The sequence below is a fragment of the Neopelma chrysocephalum genome, unplaced genomic scaffold (genome assembly GCF_003984885.1).
Source record: "Neopelma chrysocephalum unplaced genomic scaffold, ASM398488v2 Primary Assembly neopelma1_86, whole genome shotgun sequence".
In the NCBI taxonomy this organism is placed as follows: Eukaryota; Metazoa; Chordata; class Aves; order Passeriformes; family Pipridae; genus Neopelma; species Neopelma chrysocephalum.
In genome coordinates, this window is record NW_020897748.1 from 5,141,815 (window position 1) to 5,157,968 (window position 16,154).

The following is a 16,154-nucleotide window of genomic DNA, read 5'->3' on the forward strand; positions in this document are numbered from 1 at the left end:
CCTGCTTGCCTGCCAGTGATGCAAGGAGTAAATTAGTTCAAAGGGGATTCCTCACAAGGTAACTTATTCTTCCCAAGATTAAATGCAGCAAATATTTAAGTCACTTTAGTATCTAGAGCTATGCATCAGTCTGTGTTAGTAACAAGTTTCAGCAAAGAGTAAGAAAAAAAGTAAAATCCACCCTATTATCAGATTTTAAAACCTGATGAACCACTATTAAAACTTCAAGGACACTTTGTATGGAATATTGATGTCCCTGACCACACTAGGGCAAGACAGGGCCAGACTTTACCATATCGAGTATCAGGAATTCCTGAGATTAGTGAACCCAGTCTCTATTGGTTTTATTTATTACTATCCTAGAAACATTGTATTTATAAACACAGAGAAATTTAATCAAGTTAGTTACAATCTACTTCTGTATTAAAAGAATTTAGTAAAGCCAGAAAGAAATATCATTTGCATACTGTTTAATCTTACTGGATACCAATTTCTTCATTACTTAATTATGGCCTTACTCTCTTTTTTCCCCCAGTCTCATTTTTGTCATCCAGTTAATAGCATCAGTCCCTTGGATATCTAGTTACAAAGCCAAATGCAGCTATCATTACTTTGACAATAAATTCTTTTCGATAGCAGCAAGCGAACAACTCACACCTATGTGCCTCTCAAACTTCATTTACTGCACACTGTTAACGTAATAATTACAATTTGTCTTACAAATCACACTACGGGACAGTGATGCTACTGATCCACATGCACTGCAGCTGCCACTGTCAAATAAATACAGTGATGAGTAAAGCAATTTTTGCTTAAAACAATTAAAATACAGTAATTTTCAGCCTAGACAAAACAAAGTTGGAAACTGTATCAACTAGGTCTCCACAAAACTTCCCTGTGTATTATATATTTAAAATTTTTCATCCTAAGCATAAGACACTGCCTTGAAATATCAACACAAAAAGTCAACAACACATCTAATTGTTCTGATACTGGTGGAAATTTTGAAACTGGAGAAGATGTATCTGAAACATGTCCTGGCCTCTGCAGTCATGAGAGCAAGAGGGAGACAGAGTGCTACCACCTCATTCATCAGAACCAGGCATCAGGATATCAGAACAGGAAATCAATACGCCTCGTCATGGTAGAGTAGGAAAGAGTAGGAGCAAAAACACATCACAAGCACAGTGCATGAAGATGGCAGCCCTGCCTCACAGACCGGCAACATCAGACCACCCTTGTATCTCACCTATCTCCTGGATGGCTGCCACTTTCCAGATTTCTCTGTTTCCACCTCAACTCTCCCCACAAAGCTACTTTAGCCTGGTAGCTGATGCATCAAGGTATACTGTATTCCATGCCGACCCCAAGCACATACAGGCAGTAGCCCCAAGCTTTTCTGCCCTCAGCCTGGCTAATCCCATTATCCTTCAGATGCTGATCATCTCCCCAAGACAAAAGTACCATGCCTTTGCTTCTTTCAGATATGGCCCACAAGCAATGTCCTGTGCCCATTTGCAAGGTAGCTTGTTTCAGAGTCACAGAGAACCTAGATTTTCTTTTGCACGGGTCACAGGATAGAGCTGCACATTCGAAGTTAGATTTATATGCCTGGAGAGAAAAAGGTAGTTGTTGGGACAGGTCAAAGGAAAGAAGGTCTTGGGGAGCAGACAGAAAAGGCAAGTATATTCAAAGGTAAGTGAGATTAGAACCTGGCATTATGTCCTTTCTTAAGTTCAGCATCTTCTAAAATCAGCTCAGAAAACATTTTTCCCCTCAACTTCTATCATAGTTCTTTTAAAAACATGTTGCTTTCCATCTCTCTCCAGGAATTAGTTCGGCTTTCCCCCAATGCCGCATGTAATTCAACTAGATTTTCAGAAAAACAAACCCAAATTCCATCTGTAATGAACTCATCCAATTAAGGTCTCATGTCAGACTGAAGCAAATGAAAGATTAATATCATCACTTCTTTTTTTCTCCCTCAAAAATTATAGCATGTACTGAAAATGTGAAATATTTCTAATACCTAGAAACACATTTGCTCTGTCAACACATATCAATATGTATTGATATAAGAATTATAATATGAAGAAAACATTAAATATTTTAGGGGAACTGTGAAATGAAGAAGAGGGCTTTTATCAAGAAAAAAGATTTTGTAAAATCTGAATATACTTCTGGAAAATGTGACCTCATCTACTCTGTGGAACAGCAAAAATAATTGCTTCATGAAACTAAAATTACATAGGAGAGTTAACCAAAAGGATATGAGGCTCTTCAGCTCTGATGCACAGCACAGAGACTAAACGTATTGCGTCATTCCTTAAGAAGAACACAGAGAAAAATAAGCATTATAAATAATTACATTTTTGACAAATATGACTTACAATTTCCAGCAAGTACTGGATCTCCTTAGAACAGTTTGGCGTCAATAACATGTAGCTTACTGTGCAGCAGCAAATCCTAGCAGAAAAGGGGTTGGACCCAACACCCACCACAAAGCCTTGGATGCCAAAAGAGCAGGGCAACAGGTTAGGTCCTCTCAGGAGCAGCCCTGCACAGGGCACACACTTGCTATGCAACATCCAGGGAGAATCAGGTATTCAAGAACAAGATCCAGAAAGGTCAGTTTCTGAGAACACAGGTGCTCAAGGCAGGAAGTACTGAGGACAACCATTCCCTCCTTAGCGAGTTAAGATGCCAGTCACCGCTGGCTACCCTTTGGGATGAAGGTAACAGTGCCATCCAACAGTGCATGCGTAGCCCACACATGCAGAAAATCATATTCAAATCCTGCCTTCATTAGCTTCAGCCTAGGCTTACCACGCTTTATGTAACCACCCTCAACTCAGTGACACTGAAAAGGGAAAAGACCTGAAAATTCAATCTCTTGGCATTGGCAATCCACATTTCACTTTGTTAAAGTAGCGATTGGAATTCAACTTCTTCCCAGACAGCATGTCCACCTCAAAGCCACACAGCTACTCCTACTCTCTGAATCTTTGAAATGCCACTGCACTAACTTTTGGCCCAAATGCTGAGCCACTGAAAACCACAGTGTCTGAGGTCATTCACGGATGTCATCTTTTAAATTCCAAGAAAAACAGTAACATAATTACCATATCACAAGCAGCATTGCTGTAATAGTAAACAATCCACGCACCCAATACTGAGGCTCATGGTCTGAAGATGTGAGTCAATAGCTCCTCACACACGAAAAAGGAGGGATCCAGTGAAGGCAGAAGAAGGGTTTTGCCATGCACTGTGGTCTCAGGCCTACAACTCTCCCCAACCCCTGTTCTCAGCATCGAACCCCTCATCAAAGGGTGTGGGATGATAGAGTTAAATCTAGAGGGGATTCACAATTTTAAGGTAAAAAGCAGCTACAACTCCCTGGATGGACTGAAGTCAACATGCTCCCTAGTACAACGATAAACATCTGCTCAGAGAAACAGAACAGAGTGTGGAACAAAGTGGAGACTACATGTCCCCCCCTCCATTCTAATCTCAGCATAATGGGAGAACACTGCAGCACTAAGATCGTACAGTACCTATCTGATAACAGAGAATCAAGATGTTCTGCTGCTAAAGCCAACAACCATGTCAAATCCCCTTCTCAGGTGCCAAACCACAACCACCACCCCCCTCTCCCATTAGGTACACCAATCAGAAATAAAAAGTATTTATGACTAGAGCCACTCAAACTCCACCCAAACATAAAGAAAATAGTATAAAAGTAAGTTGGGGATAAGGGGAAAGTGGGAAAAGACCTCCACCAAAACTGCTGGGATCAGTCAACAGGCTGAGTCTCTCTTCTCCACCCCCAGAGGGACGCCTTGGGTGAGAAATATGCTCTACATGCATTAAATGCTGCTTTTAGGACTAGAGCTTTTGCTTTTGCTTATCCCATAGCATATTATTTAGATTGCTTCATATCAGAGCTTGTGCTTGCTCAATATGTGTATCAGTAGATTGCTTTGAAACATATTTTTGCAGTATACACTATCACCAACAACCTTCGAACCTTATTAATCTGCCACAATTTGTATTAATGAAAAGTGTTATTCCATAAACTGTTAAAGTGAGTCCTTGCAGTTGCCGGTGGTGGATAACACCTTGGCAGGACCCGCTGAGGGGTTCTGGCTCTGTTGAGTTCCCTCTAACAAGGGAGGTCGAGGTACCCTCTGATCTTGTTAAGCTGTTGGTGAAGGGTCTCTTTACAAGACACTGACAGACTATCGGACACCAGGGTCTCAACTTTCCTGGGGGACTGATGAGCAAAAATCTGAACTCCCACCCTTCACGTGACAAAGGGGTACCCAAGTCCATCCAGAACGATAGCCTTTTCTTCCAGTAGGTCAGTGACCACCCAAGATGTTGGCAACTCAAGGGTAAATCCTCTGATACACATTAAAGTTAACTTTTTTTTTGTTGGTCTTTTGTTTATCTAGCTGAATTTCCTAATCCACTTCACCACTGAGAAAAAAAAAAAAAAGGAGGGTCAACACCAGGGGGAAAATGGATTGGCCAGGACTGGGGCCAGACTGCTTCTTTCAGCAGCAGCCCTGGCTTAATATAATGGTGATCCTACAGCAACAGCACACATCTTCAACAACTTCAAGACATGTATTATCCCTATTTTATACATAACAGGCTGGAACTATTTTCATATTATCTAAGTGCAAAACTCCTATCACCTTCCATAAGAGCACAATTGGACCAAATGTTGACAGTTAAACAAAAAAAAACATGACTTGAACATAAAAACTAGGAAAAAGTCTGCCAATACATCATCTTCATATTTATGTTATTTCAGTTTTGCTGCAACAAACAGTACAAAAAAAACCAGAGACTGTTCCTTTTTCAAGGAGACATTTCAGGCAGGCTGCATTCTGGAGCTGGTTCTGCTTGTCAGTATTTCTTTAAAATTAAAGGGCAGGGTCACCCATCAGGGTAAAAAAAGTGGATTTTAAAACACATGCAAAAAATATGAATTCTTTGATACTTTATGGTCAAACATCTGCTAAACTACTACTTTCCTTCAATTATGGGATTCTCAAAGCAACAATTATATCTATTTTCCTTGGAATTTGGGGGATATAATCAGTACTACCAGAAATCAACACAGTCTCTCTCTATGTATCTTTATGTTTTGCCAATGTTGGAACAAATGAGACAAGGACATTGACTAAATATGGTAAATCTCCAGTTTGCCAGCACCCAGCACTTTCTAACATTCAATCCTGTTTGTTACCTAGGAATCCGTTCCTTCGAGGTGGTGACCATTTTCAGTCTCTGCTGATTTCTGGAAATCCAGGTCACTCTGTGTTTCATGTTTCTTCTCTCCCTGTCACTAAGACAGGCAGTAAAGTTACTCCCTCATTGTAAGGAGATCAAAGTAAGTGAAAACTTTCTTTTTGACCCAACACCTTCATATCTTGGAACACACAGAGGGAGAATGCTGGGGGGGTTCCCTCTTCAATAGAAAATCTAACCTTTTCTGTACTGTCCTTTTTTTGCTGTAAATCAGATGAAATCTGAAAACTTGACATCCTGGCATGTTGCCCCGTCATGAAGAAGAAAGTAGAACTTTATCCACAAGATCACTGAAAAGCCTTCTGCATGTCATCCAACTGTTCCATATCTGAGCTAAAGTGGGCAAACCTCATAAAATCAAATAAATGAGGAAAGCTCTGCCCACATCCCAATAGGCTTTCAACCCCATAGGAATGGGTGAGATATAAGACCTGCAGGAAGAGACACTCCTGGTATCCTGAAGTCAGTTCTGGGTTGGACTTCAAGGCTAAAATACTGATACTATTTAGGTCTTCCTATTCCTGCACTAAAGGATTGCAGATTTTTTTCCACACCCACATGGTGTATGCAGAAATGGAAAGTAAAGCAACCCCAGCGTGTGCTCTGGCCACTGGATCACTCTCAGAAAACACTGGTTTGAATTTCCAGGGACAGAAGGGAAAATAAACCCTGAATTTCCAGCATCCAAAACCAGGTTTCTAAATTGCTATTAGGCTATTGCCATGATAATGAAGAGCCCCTCAGAGCATTAGCTCTGAAGGGCTCTGCTGAGCTCCAGAAGGAGCTGAGAGCACCAAGGACCACCAAGTCCAGCACCAAGTTTTAAGTTTCTGCCAATACAGTTTTCTCAGCTTATCAGGTCACAAGCCTGGGTAAAAATCATGGGAAGGGAGGAATACAGGACATAACTGAGAAAATGAGAAAACCAGAAATGGTCTCCTGTACCTCCTGCTGGGATGGGGGAGTCACCCTCTCTCATCTTAATCCCACCCCTCCACCTTAAAAGACAAGAAGTCCAGCCAGTGCTGTCCTCTGGCGCTAAGTAGGCATCACTAATGTCACGAGAGGGATCTGTTTGGACTATACAGAGTAAGTGGTTTGTAAACCAAGGGGTCTGAAACATATCTTGATAGGAACACTGATTTAAAACATGCAATAAGTATCAGGTTAATACTGAACAACTTCAGGGATGATCTGCATATCCACTTTGGAGGCAGTTGTGAAGGAACCCAGGAACCATCATAGAGCCAACATCTGAAGGACAGTCCTTGGCCTTTAACATATCCCTCAGCCAAAGCTCAGCACAGCAGCAGATCTCCCCAGTTTGATCTCATGCAGCAACAGCAGTTAAGTTGCACTATTTGGATTACCGGAACACTCACATTCTTGCAGCTTCTTGGCTAAAACAAGATATATCAGAACTGCTGATAGACTCTCACTGAGGGAAATTGTTCCAATATTTCTGATGGCATTTAGGGCGGCCTTCTATCCCTTTTTCTCAGGAATAAGGCACGGTGATAATTGCTGTTTAGAGCAGAGGAAGCATTTCTGGGAACAAATACCTCAGAAGTGATAAGGCAGTGGTTTTAATAGTGTAACTACATATTTTTTATTCCATGCTTGGGATGAGTGAGAGTTTTAGGACAGGCACTTTTCTGAGCAGCACACCTTCCAGTGCTGCTGCCCAGAGAGACTGGTGATGAGAGGTTCTCACCAGAAATTTCTGTCAGCCAGGTGGACAGTCCAGAGATTGGAAGAACAAGAGCCAAGAGCTCACCAGGCACCAGCTACCCCACATAACCTTCTTAAGCACAAAAACCTGTCCCAGCTTGCACAGAACAAGATGAGATCAGCAGAAATCATAACAGTCACAGACAGGATAGTCAGAAATCAGAAGGTAAGTAATTTAATCAAAATTATTCCAAGTGTGAGAAACTGCCCTCTCTTTCATGAGAGATCTCACTGCCATGAAGTCTTCCAGCACCAACATGTACATCTCCTCATGGTAGATCTCAGAGGAAAGTAAAAATGTCAGAAAGAATAAATGTGGGCTTTTTAAACATTACTCAGTATAAACCAGCACTGGATAACAAAATTTTACCTTTAAAGGCATTACCAGCCACAAGTACTAGCCTAACCATTCAGTCGCCAGTAAAAGAACCTTACAGATGAAAAAGTAGGACATGATCAGCCTCTGTGAGCATTTTTAACATCTAAATCCAGTATCTCTCTAAAAGAAAAAAGGCAAACATAGGAGTAAAACCAGGCAAGTGCAAATAACTGCATGGCTAAGAAAGAGAAACAAAAAACAGACTTCTCGGGATGTGAAGATGTTTGCCAAGATTAAATTGCAGGTTATCTTGGAAGGTTCAGTAACACTTGCTCAACACCAAAAACGTCTTTTTAATTTTAGTTTCCTTTTTGGGAAGCTTGTAATAGGACTGGAAAGGATACAAAATAAGTCGTAGGCTTAAACTTTGCTGTAAATATTCTCCTATCAAAGTACTAAACCTTACACATATCATGGTATAAACAGATATTATTAATGGTTTTAGTTGTTTTGCATATTAGGCATGTCTTTACCTCAATATAACATGAATACCTCAGACAAAATTTACAGGAGCAATTTTGCAAACCAAGTATGATTTATTCCAAACATGTCTTAAATTACCCAATTTTACTTGCATTTTGAAGAGCTATATAATTTTTCTAAATAAAACAGCTTTTATATATTGTTTCATTTCAAACAGAAAGCTCACTATCACAAAAATTTACAATTCGTAAAAAATTATGAGCATCATGTTATCTTTTATTTCCTAAACTAAATTTATTTTCTCATAAAGGAATATGAATGCTTTTGAAGTAGTCTACGAGTAAGTTTAGTGGTTTTTATGGAAAGAAGTCATAGAAGAAGGTTATCATCTGGCCTTTAAATAAAATCCTGAGAAAGCCCCACATCAATATGTACAAAAAGAGAGCCTTATAAATCATTTTGTTTGTAGGCAAGCTAATTTTGGGGGGCTCAAAAGACCAGAATTTTGTTGAGCCCAGCTAATGGTCATTCCTGTTCCTCAAATAACATATCATACATTATCAACTAAAAGGCAACACACAGTTCAATAACAGGTAAATGACAAAGACTTTCCAAGGTGAGCATGAGAGGGGGAATGGAAGGAAAGGACACACAGATACCAATGGCCATGCATAGCAAGGAGCTGGAACTTCCCAAGCTCAGCACAAGATACTCCTCCTTTTCCTGCTGTCTTGTTTTTTACCCAAGTGAAGGGCTGAGCTTGGCAAGATAGGGCATGGCAAGAAAGGAAGAAATCACATGTCAACTCAACATCCCACGGAGAACTTTCCTACCAACCACAGTGAAGGACCATGTGGTTCAGCAGTGTTAAACAAAAGGGTAGGGACGTAATGGAGAGTGAGTTCAGGAATCACTTCTAATTTTACAAGCCAGTTCATAAATACAAACTGCATCATTCACAACCGTGCCATATAAAAAAATCCCTCAGAAAAACAGCATCTTGTTTTGCAGAATTGTTACAGCAGGAAGAAAACCACAAGGGGTGTAATACAGTTTGGTGTTAAAAAGTAAGTGATATGTAATTCCAAAAGGAAGAATTACCTTCTGGAGGAGTTGCAACACTGTTCCCAAGTCCCAAAATAGCAATGCTCTGATTCCTTGGTTCCAGCATCATTGCAAACTCTTCTCCTCTTTCCCAGTGTGGTACTTTCACAGGCTCCAGATGCACATTTTCCAGCCCATCTTCCTGCAGGGCACTGAACATATATTTGATGGCTGCATCTAGGTTTTTTGAGCCACTGAGTCTAGGTCCTATGGTATCAGCAAAAGCTGCTAATCTTTCATAGGATCTGTTCTGAGCCTTTCCATGAACAGCAAGATCAATAATAGCCTTAGCAATATCAGTATAGCCAGCTATCTCATTTTTAATGTCTTCAAATGATTTCGGGTAACTGCCATCTCTTCTTAAAGGTTTCCCAGCATACTGTGATAATAAATTCAAGAGAAATACTAGGAATAAGTACTTCATTTTTTTCTCTTTTTTCTTTTTCACAGATGGCCTGTTGGAGAGGCAAAAAGAAAAAAAATATTAAAAAAATTATACAGGTATCAGCAATACTTTTTGTTATTTGGATTGGCAGACAGAAATGAAAATAAATCAGTTTATCATGAAAATGCTTTGATCAGAACTAGCAGGAAAGTAAACTCAACTTGAAGACAGAATTATTGAAAGCAAATGAAAAAGATAATCAGACCACTGGACACAATCTTTGTTGTGGTCTTTAGAAATATCCTTGGAATGCTGCATCTCTTTAAATTATCACATTCTTCACTGAATCAAAACCCAGGGCTGCTCCCATCCAGGAGGAGCTTTGTATCTCCTTTCTATTTGGAGCAGGAGTTGCCAGAAATGCCAAATCAAATGTCTTTCTTTACACAAAACATCCAGACAAAAACTTTTCTTAAACCATTCATGCATAAAAGTGCTTTTTAATCTTCACCTTCATCATCAAGAAAGCACTTTCTACTGCACTAAAAAGATGTAAGAGTGACTTAGATCCAATGCCCCCAGTGTCCTGGTTTCTGCTGGAATAGAGTTTGTTTTCTTCTCAGTAGCTGGTACAGTGCTGTGTTTTGGATTTTATATGAGAATAATGTTGATAACACACTAATGTTTTGGATGTTGCTAAGTAGTGGTCACCCTAAGTCAAAGACTTTCTAGCGTCTCATGCTCTGCCAGTGAGGATCTGCACAAGAAGCTGGGAGGGAGCACAGCCAGAACAGCTGACCCAAACTGGCCAAAGGGATATTCCATACCGTGTTCAGTACACAAACTGGGGGAATTGACTGGAAGGGAGTGATCACTGCCAGGGATGGGCTGGGCATTGTTCAGCAGGTGGTGAGCAATTGAACTGTGCATCACTTGTTTTTCTTGGGTTTTATTTATTATTATTATCATTATCGTAATTATTATTATAATACTTTACTTCTCTTCACCTATTAAATTGTTCTTATCTGAACCCATGAGTTTTTGTACTTCTTTCTCCTCCTTGCATGACTGAGGGGTGGGAGGGGGAGTGAGTGTGTATCGGCATGGTATGTAGTTACCATCTGGGGTTAAACAAAGCCAGAATATTAAAAAAACTTTTTTTGGATACTGCTCCCTCTTTCAGTGCTTTATCCCACAGGACTTATATCAAGCAGATCTTTGAAGAGGTCAAAGTCTTCTCTCCTGAAGTCCAGTGCTGTGATCTTGCTTTTTGGCCTGCTCTTAGGATCCTGAACTCCATTATCTCATGGACACTGCAGCCAAGGCTGCCTTTGACCTTCACACCACAACCAGCCCTTTTTTGCTTATATGAAGTCCATCAGAGCACCTCTCCTTGCTGGCTTCTCTATATGCTGTGTCAGGCACCTCCTGGATTGCTTATAACCTGCTGTGATGAGCCTCCAGCAGATCTTGGGATGGTAAAGTACAGCATAAGCATCAGGATCTGTGAATGAGAAACTACTTCCAGCTGTCAAGGCCTCATCTACTTGTTTTTTCTGATCAGGTGGCCTATAGCATACAGCTACTACAAAGTCACCCATACTGGTATGCTCTTTAATCCTTATCCATAAGCTCTCGGTTCATCATCCATACCCAGGCAGAACTCCAAGCACTACAGCTGTCCTCTCACATGGAGGGCAACTCCATCTCCTTTTCTTCCAAGTCTGTCCTTCCTAAAGGCCATATATCCATCCATTGCAGCATCTCAGTCATGTGAGCTGTCCCTCCACATCTCCATGATCCCAGCAAGATCACAGCCCTGCAACTGCACATGGATCTTTAACTTCCTGTATGTATTCCCCATGTTGTGCATATTAGTGTACAGGCACTTAGAAGCAAAGACTCATCAATGGAAACAGAAGAGGCAACCCACAACATTTATGAGAGCTTCTGATCATCTCCCAAAAAGGGGGGATGACCCACCAGGCATGTATCCATAAGATACCATCTGAAACACTGCCTGTGCAACGCAGAAATAAGGCACAGAAAGAGTGAAAGTACGAAACCACATTTCTAGGATCCATAACCCACCCAAATTCAGAAACAAACAAACAAACAAAAACGCCCCAATACCCACGAAAAACACACACACAAGCATTTTGGAGTCACCATCCCAGCTCATGATAACCAGCACAAATTTCCAGCCTTCCATAGGCCTTTATGGGTCTTTTCACAAATAGCAATTTAACAATAGCTTTAGCAGTATAAGAACATTAAGCTATTCTCCTTAACTATTCAAATGTCCTCTAAAATTGAGATCAAGGAAGTTTTTCACAGTGTAGTGAAGAACCATCTCTGAAACCATCTCTGATTTCATCTATGAATGACAAATCTATCACAGAGATTTCATCTCTCTCTGTGAGACAGACAGGGCAAAGGTCTTAGATAACCAGGAGCAGAAGACTTGGGTTATCTCAGGACACTGCCTGAGAACTGCAAAATGCCATTTATAATCTGACTTACTGTTTATTTGTGGTTATACTACACAGAGGGTATCAGTGTATTTTTATTGCTATGCTCTGCACATTCTCCATGTTCTTTCCCTTTGGACCAGTTAAGTACAAGCTCATACACATCCTCTGCTAGAGACATCAGTAATTTTCTCAGGATGACCGTGCTCATTTTTGCATGATGATTTTTGCCAAGTTCATCATGCAAAAAGAAGCAAGCAAGATAATCTCGTTTCTGCCATAAGAAATTCTTGCTGAATGGAGTAAGACAACAACTTTGTAGAGTTAGTTTCAAAAACCTAAGGTTTGGTATTTTGTTTGTTTAAGGGTTTGCAAAATCTACCAGACAAAGCTGACACACTTAGCTGTTACACAGAAAACACAGGGGGATTGTTTAATTAGCATTGACCACCTCAAAGAGCCCCCAGTTGCCAACTTTAAGCATTTTTTCAGTGAAGAAATGAAACTGCAGTTATCACATTTCCCTTAACTAAGAAATGCTTTCTTTGTTTTTTCTGGCCTCATTCAAAACCAGCAGCATCCTCACTCCAAAGGCTGCCCCAGAGGAGCTGCATTTAAGCACTGTACTTCTTCCAGGAACTTCCCACTGAACACTGAGAACAGACATGTTTCCACAGCTTTTGTGGATGTAACATACTTTTGCCTCACACAGCATTTTACTACCTGCCAATGCATTGTAACTTAATTCAAACCCTGGGCAAGGACACAAAAATGGGAACGTAATTTATTGTGCTTTCCTTGAATAGTCCAGCATAATCTGTTCAGAAGAAGCTATCAGAAATAATTCCCTGCTGGGTAAAACAACATCATACTCGGACTGAAATACAGGACTCACTCTACTGCTATTTCAGGGAAAGATCACATACCTGTTGTCCCAGTGTCTGCTACTTTATCACCCCAGTGAATCATCTAGGAAAGGAGATTACTTATTTTTGCATATCTAACTAGTTAAGACTCAAAAAATGAACATCACAGTGCCAGCCAAATTAATAAAAATAATAGGACGGTCAAAATTGTTCAATGTATGTAATTGTTCATGAAGCAGATAGGGGCCATCCAGCCATGGCAGTACATGGATCCATACTCAGAGGGAAGAGAACGGTCTGAATGTAGTCCACAGAAGTGAGAGATTTCATCCCACAAAATCCTAGCAGAACATTTCAAAGGGGTCTGGAGCAAGGAAGACACACCCTTGGTGAGGAAGACCAAGTTAGGGAGCACCTAAACAAACTACATATATAAATCCATGGGGCCTCATGGTTTGCACCCACGAATACTGAGAGCCGGCTGATGTCATTGTGAGGCCACTCTCCATTATATTTATATATATTATATATGTCACTCCTATCTTCAAGATGTAGGGAACTACAGATCAGTCAGCCTCATATCAAGCTCTGGCAAAGGAACAGGACAAAAGTCCTGGAGATTATTTCCAAACATATGAAGGACGAGAACATGACTCAGAATAGTTAGCATAGATTTACCAAGGGGAAATTGTGCCTAATCAACACGATACCCTTCTAGGACAAAATTGCTGGCTTGGTAGAAGAGGGGAGAGCAGTGGGTATTGTTTCCCTTGACATTAGGAAGACAGTTGACAGTCTCCCTTAAGGTTTCAGGGAAGCTGATAGGCTGGAAGATATACTACATATATATATATGTATATAACATAAATATATATGTATATAAGTATATAACATATACTTAGACAGTGAAGTGAGTTGAAAATTGGCTGAACAACTGAGCTCAGAGGATTCTGATTACTTGTGTGACATCTAATTGGCAAATAGTAGCCAGCGGTGTCCCCTAAAAGTCCATACTCGGTCCAGTACTCGTATATATCTCCATTAATGATCTGGATGCTTGGACAGACTGTGGCCTCAATAGACTTGCAGATGACAGGAAGGTAAGGAGAAGTGCCTGTGTACACAATGGTTGTGCTGCCACTCAAGAGCGCATGAGAAAACAGGCAGGGGGGAACCTGAGGAAGTTCAACAAGTCCTGCATCTGAGGAGGACTAACCACCATGCCCTAAGACAGGCTGGGGACATCCAGTTGGAAAGGAGCTTGGTAGAGAATGAGTCAGCAAAGCAACTTCATGTTGGCAACGAGCAACAGCCTGCTGGGCTGCACATTAGAAGTGCTGCCAGCACATGGAGGGATGTTATCTTCCCCCTCTACTCAGTGTTTGTGAAGCACACCTGGAGTATTTGTTCATTTCTGGGCTTCCAAGTACAAGGGAGACATGGACATATTGGAGACCGTGCAACAAAGGGCTGCAAAAGATTATTAAGGGACTGGAATGTCTATCCTATGAGAAGAGGTTGAGAAAACTGTGACTGTTCAGCTTGGAGAAGAAAAGACTCAGGAAGGTTTTCATCACTGGGTATAAATACCTGATGGGAGGGAACAAAGAAGACAGAACCAGGCTCTTTCCAGTGGTACCCACCAACAGAATAAGAGGCAATGGACAAAAACCGGAACATATGAAATTCCATCTGCACACAAGAATGCACTTTTTTTTTTTCCACTGTGAAGGTGGTTAAACACTGGAAGAGGTTGCCCACAGAGATTGTGAAGTGTCCATAGGGGGAGATATTCCAAACCTGCCTAGGCATGGGCCTGTACAACCTGCTGCAGCTCACCCTGCTTAAACAGGTAGTTTGGACTAGAGTTCAAAACATGTCTTACAAATTAAATCTGAGATTCAGAATATGAAAGCAGGCCATAAATACAAGCTGAAAGGATTTTAAAAAACAAGGGAGAAATGTTGTAAGTATGCAGAAGAAAAAGACAAATTCAAGACAGGAAACTAGTCTTTTCCAGTTCAAATGAGTATGAAAGAGAACGAAATGTACTATACTACATATATGTACTAGATACGTACTATACTACAATACTATGCTGGTAGTGCAGAGAATGTCATAAGATACATTTAAGAGTAGCCACCTACTGTCTGGTCCATTTGTCTGTTGCTAACTGCTGTCTTTGATGCTAAAGGGCAAGATCATCGGGCTCTTCATTTTTTAATGATGCCCTTATAGAAAAGAGGTTTAGCACACCCAATCTGTAACTAGGCTAACTGGTGTTACCACCACTAAAATCATTACAATATGAATTACTTAAATGTTACAGATGGAAAAGAATGAGAGAGAAAGAGAGATTGAGAGGACAAAGAATTTCTCAGATGAGAACACTGTCTACAGCAATCAGATAACAGAAAGAGGAGCAAAGGGCACAAAAACAGGATTAACAAAGTTAGAGCACTGCTGCTTCTCCAGTGTGGCAAAGTTTTCCCAAAATCCCAGTTGCAAATACAGATAAAAGGATACAGAGAGTTCACAGGAGTCATGGTTATGGGAAATGGAGGAAAGAAAACAATAAATTGAGGGTATTAACCACTTAATTGCTAGAGATCTGCTATATCTGCAGAGTATCTATCAGTTTCCTAACCACATACCATTTGATTTTCCTCCAAGGAATGTAGAAAATCATGAAATCACACAGTGGTTTTGATGACATGAGAATAGACTGAAAAGCCCTAGGGTAACAAACTCACATGCTGGAGAGTGATGTCTGATACATTTAATAGCATTGGAAAAAAGTTTGTTGTGACAGCTGTGGAGTAGGATGGCTGGAAGGCTAGGTGAACTTGCAAAATGAGGAGGAGATTTCTGCCTAAAAATAATGTCAGAGAGTTCTTCCATCACTTACAAAAATGAGGAGGACAGGGGGGCAAGCTTTATGATCTTGAAGAGAGAAGCAGAAAACCAGACATTCTTCAAAAACCGCTTTTCCAAAATTGTCAAGTTTCCTTATCTGGGAGAATATTTAATCAGTTAGAAAATCCTGGGTTTGGGAACACACACAGTCAAAGCTAGCATTTACATTACAAACTCCTTAAAATTAGCCTTTTGACATCTAAAACTAAGAAAAGGAATAGTACAACACAATATGGATAAAAGACTTTGAATAAGCTTATTACTTGGACCAAAAAATCTAAAACACCAAAGGAAATACCTGAGCTGTTTTACCTTTACCAACTTACCAAGAATTACCTTGATTTGCTACAACTGAAGATACATACTGAAATCCTTGGAAAGATAAGTGTGACTTAGGACCAGATAGGCTCAAGTAGTGATACTGACTTATGCGGACAGAATAGGAAGTTAAAAGTTTTAAAAAGTCTAAGGATTAGGACTGAGAAAGTCCAAACATGCCAAGAGACACTGCAGTCTTAGCTCCCCATTTGGCAGAAGTTCATACCTTCTTTATAGTCAGT

The 16,154-nt window shown here is 40.4% G+C and overlaps 1 protein-coding gene across 2 annotated transcripts in view; it reads right to left on the reverse strand.

Annotated features, from left to right (window-relative positions):
- Window positions 1-16,154, reverse strand: part of CPQ (carboxypeptidase Q) — a 154,447-nt gene that overhangs the window by 125,346 nt on the left and 12,947 nt on the right. For both annotated transcript variants that reach the window (XM_027692491.1, XM_027692492.1), the window contains exon 2: window positions 8,954-9,411. In XM_027692491.1, coding sequence (XP_027548292.1) covers window positions 8,954-9,380 — 427 coding nt within the window. In that variant the 5' untranslated portion in view covers window positions 9,381-9,411. The remainder of the gene's footprint in view (window positions 1-8,953; window positions 9,412-16,154) is intronic.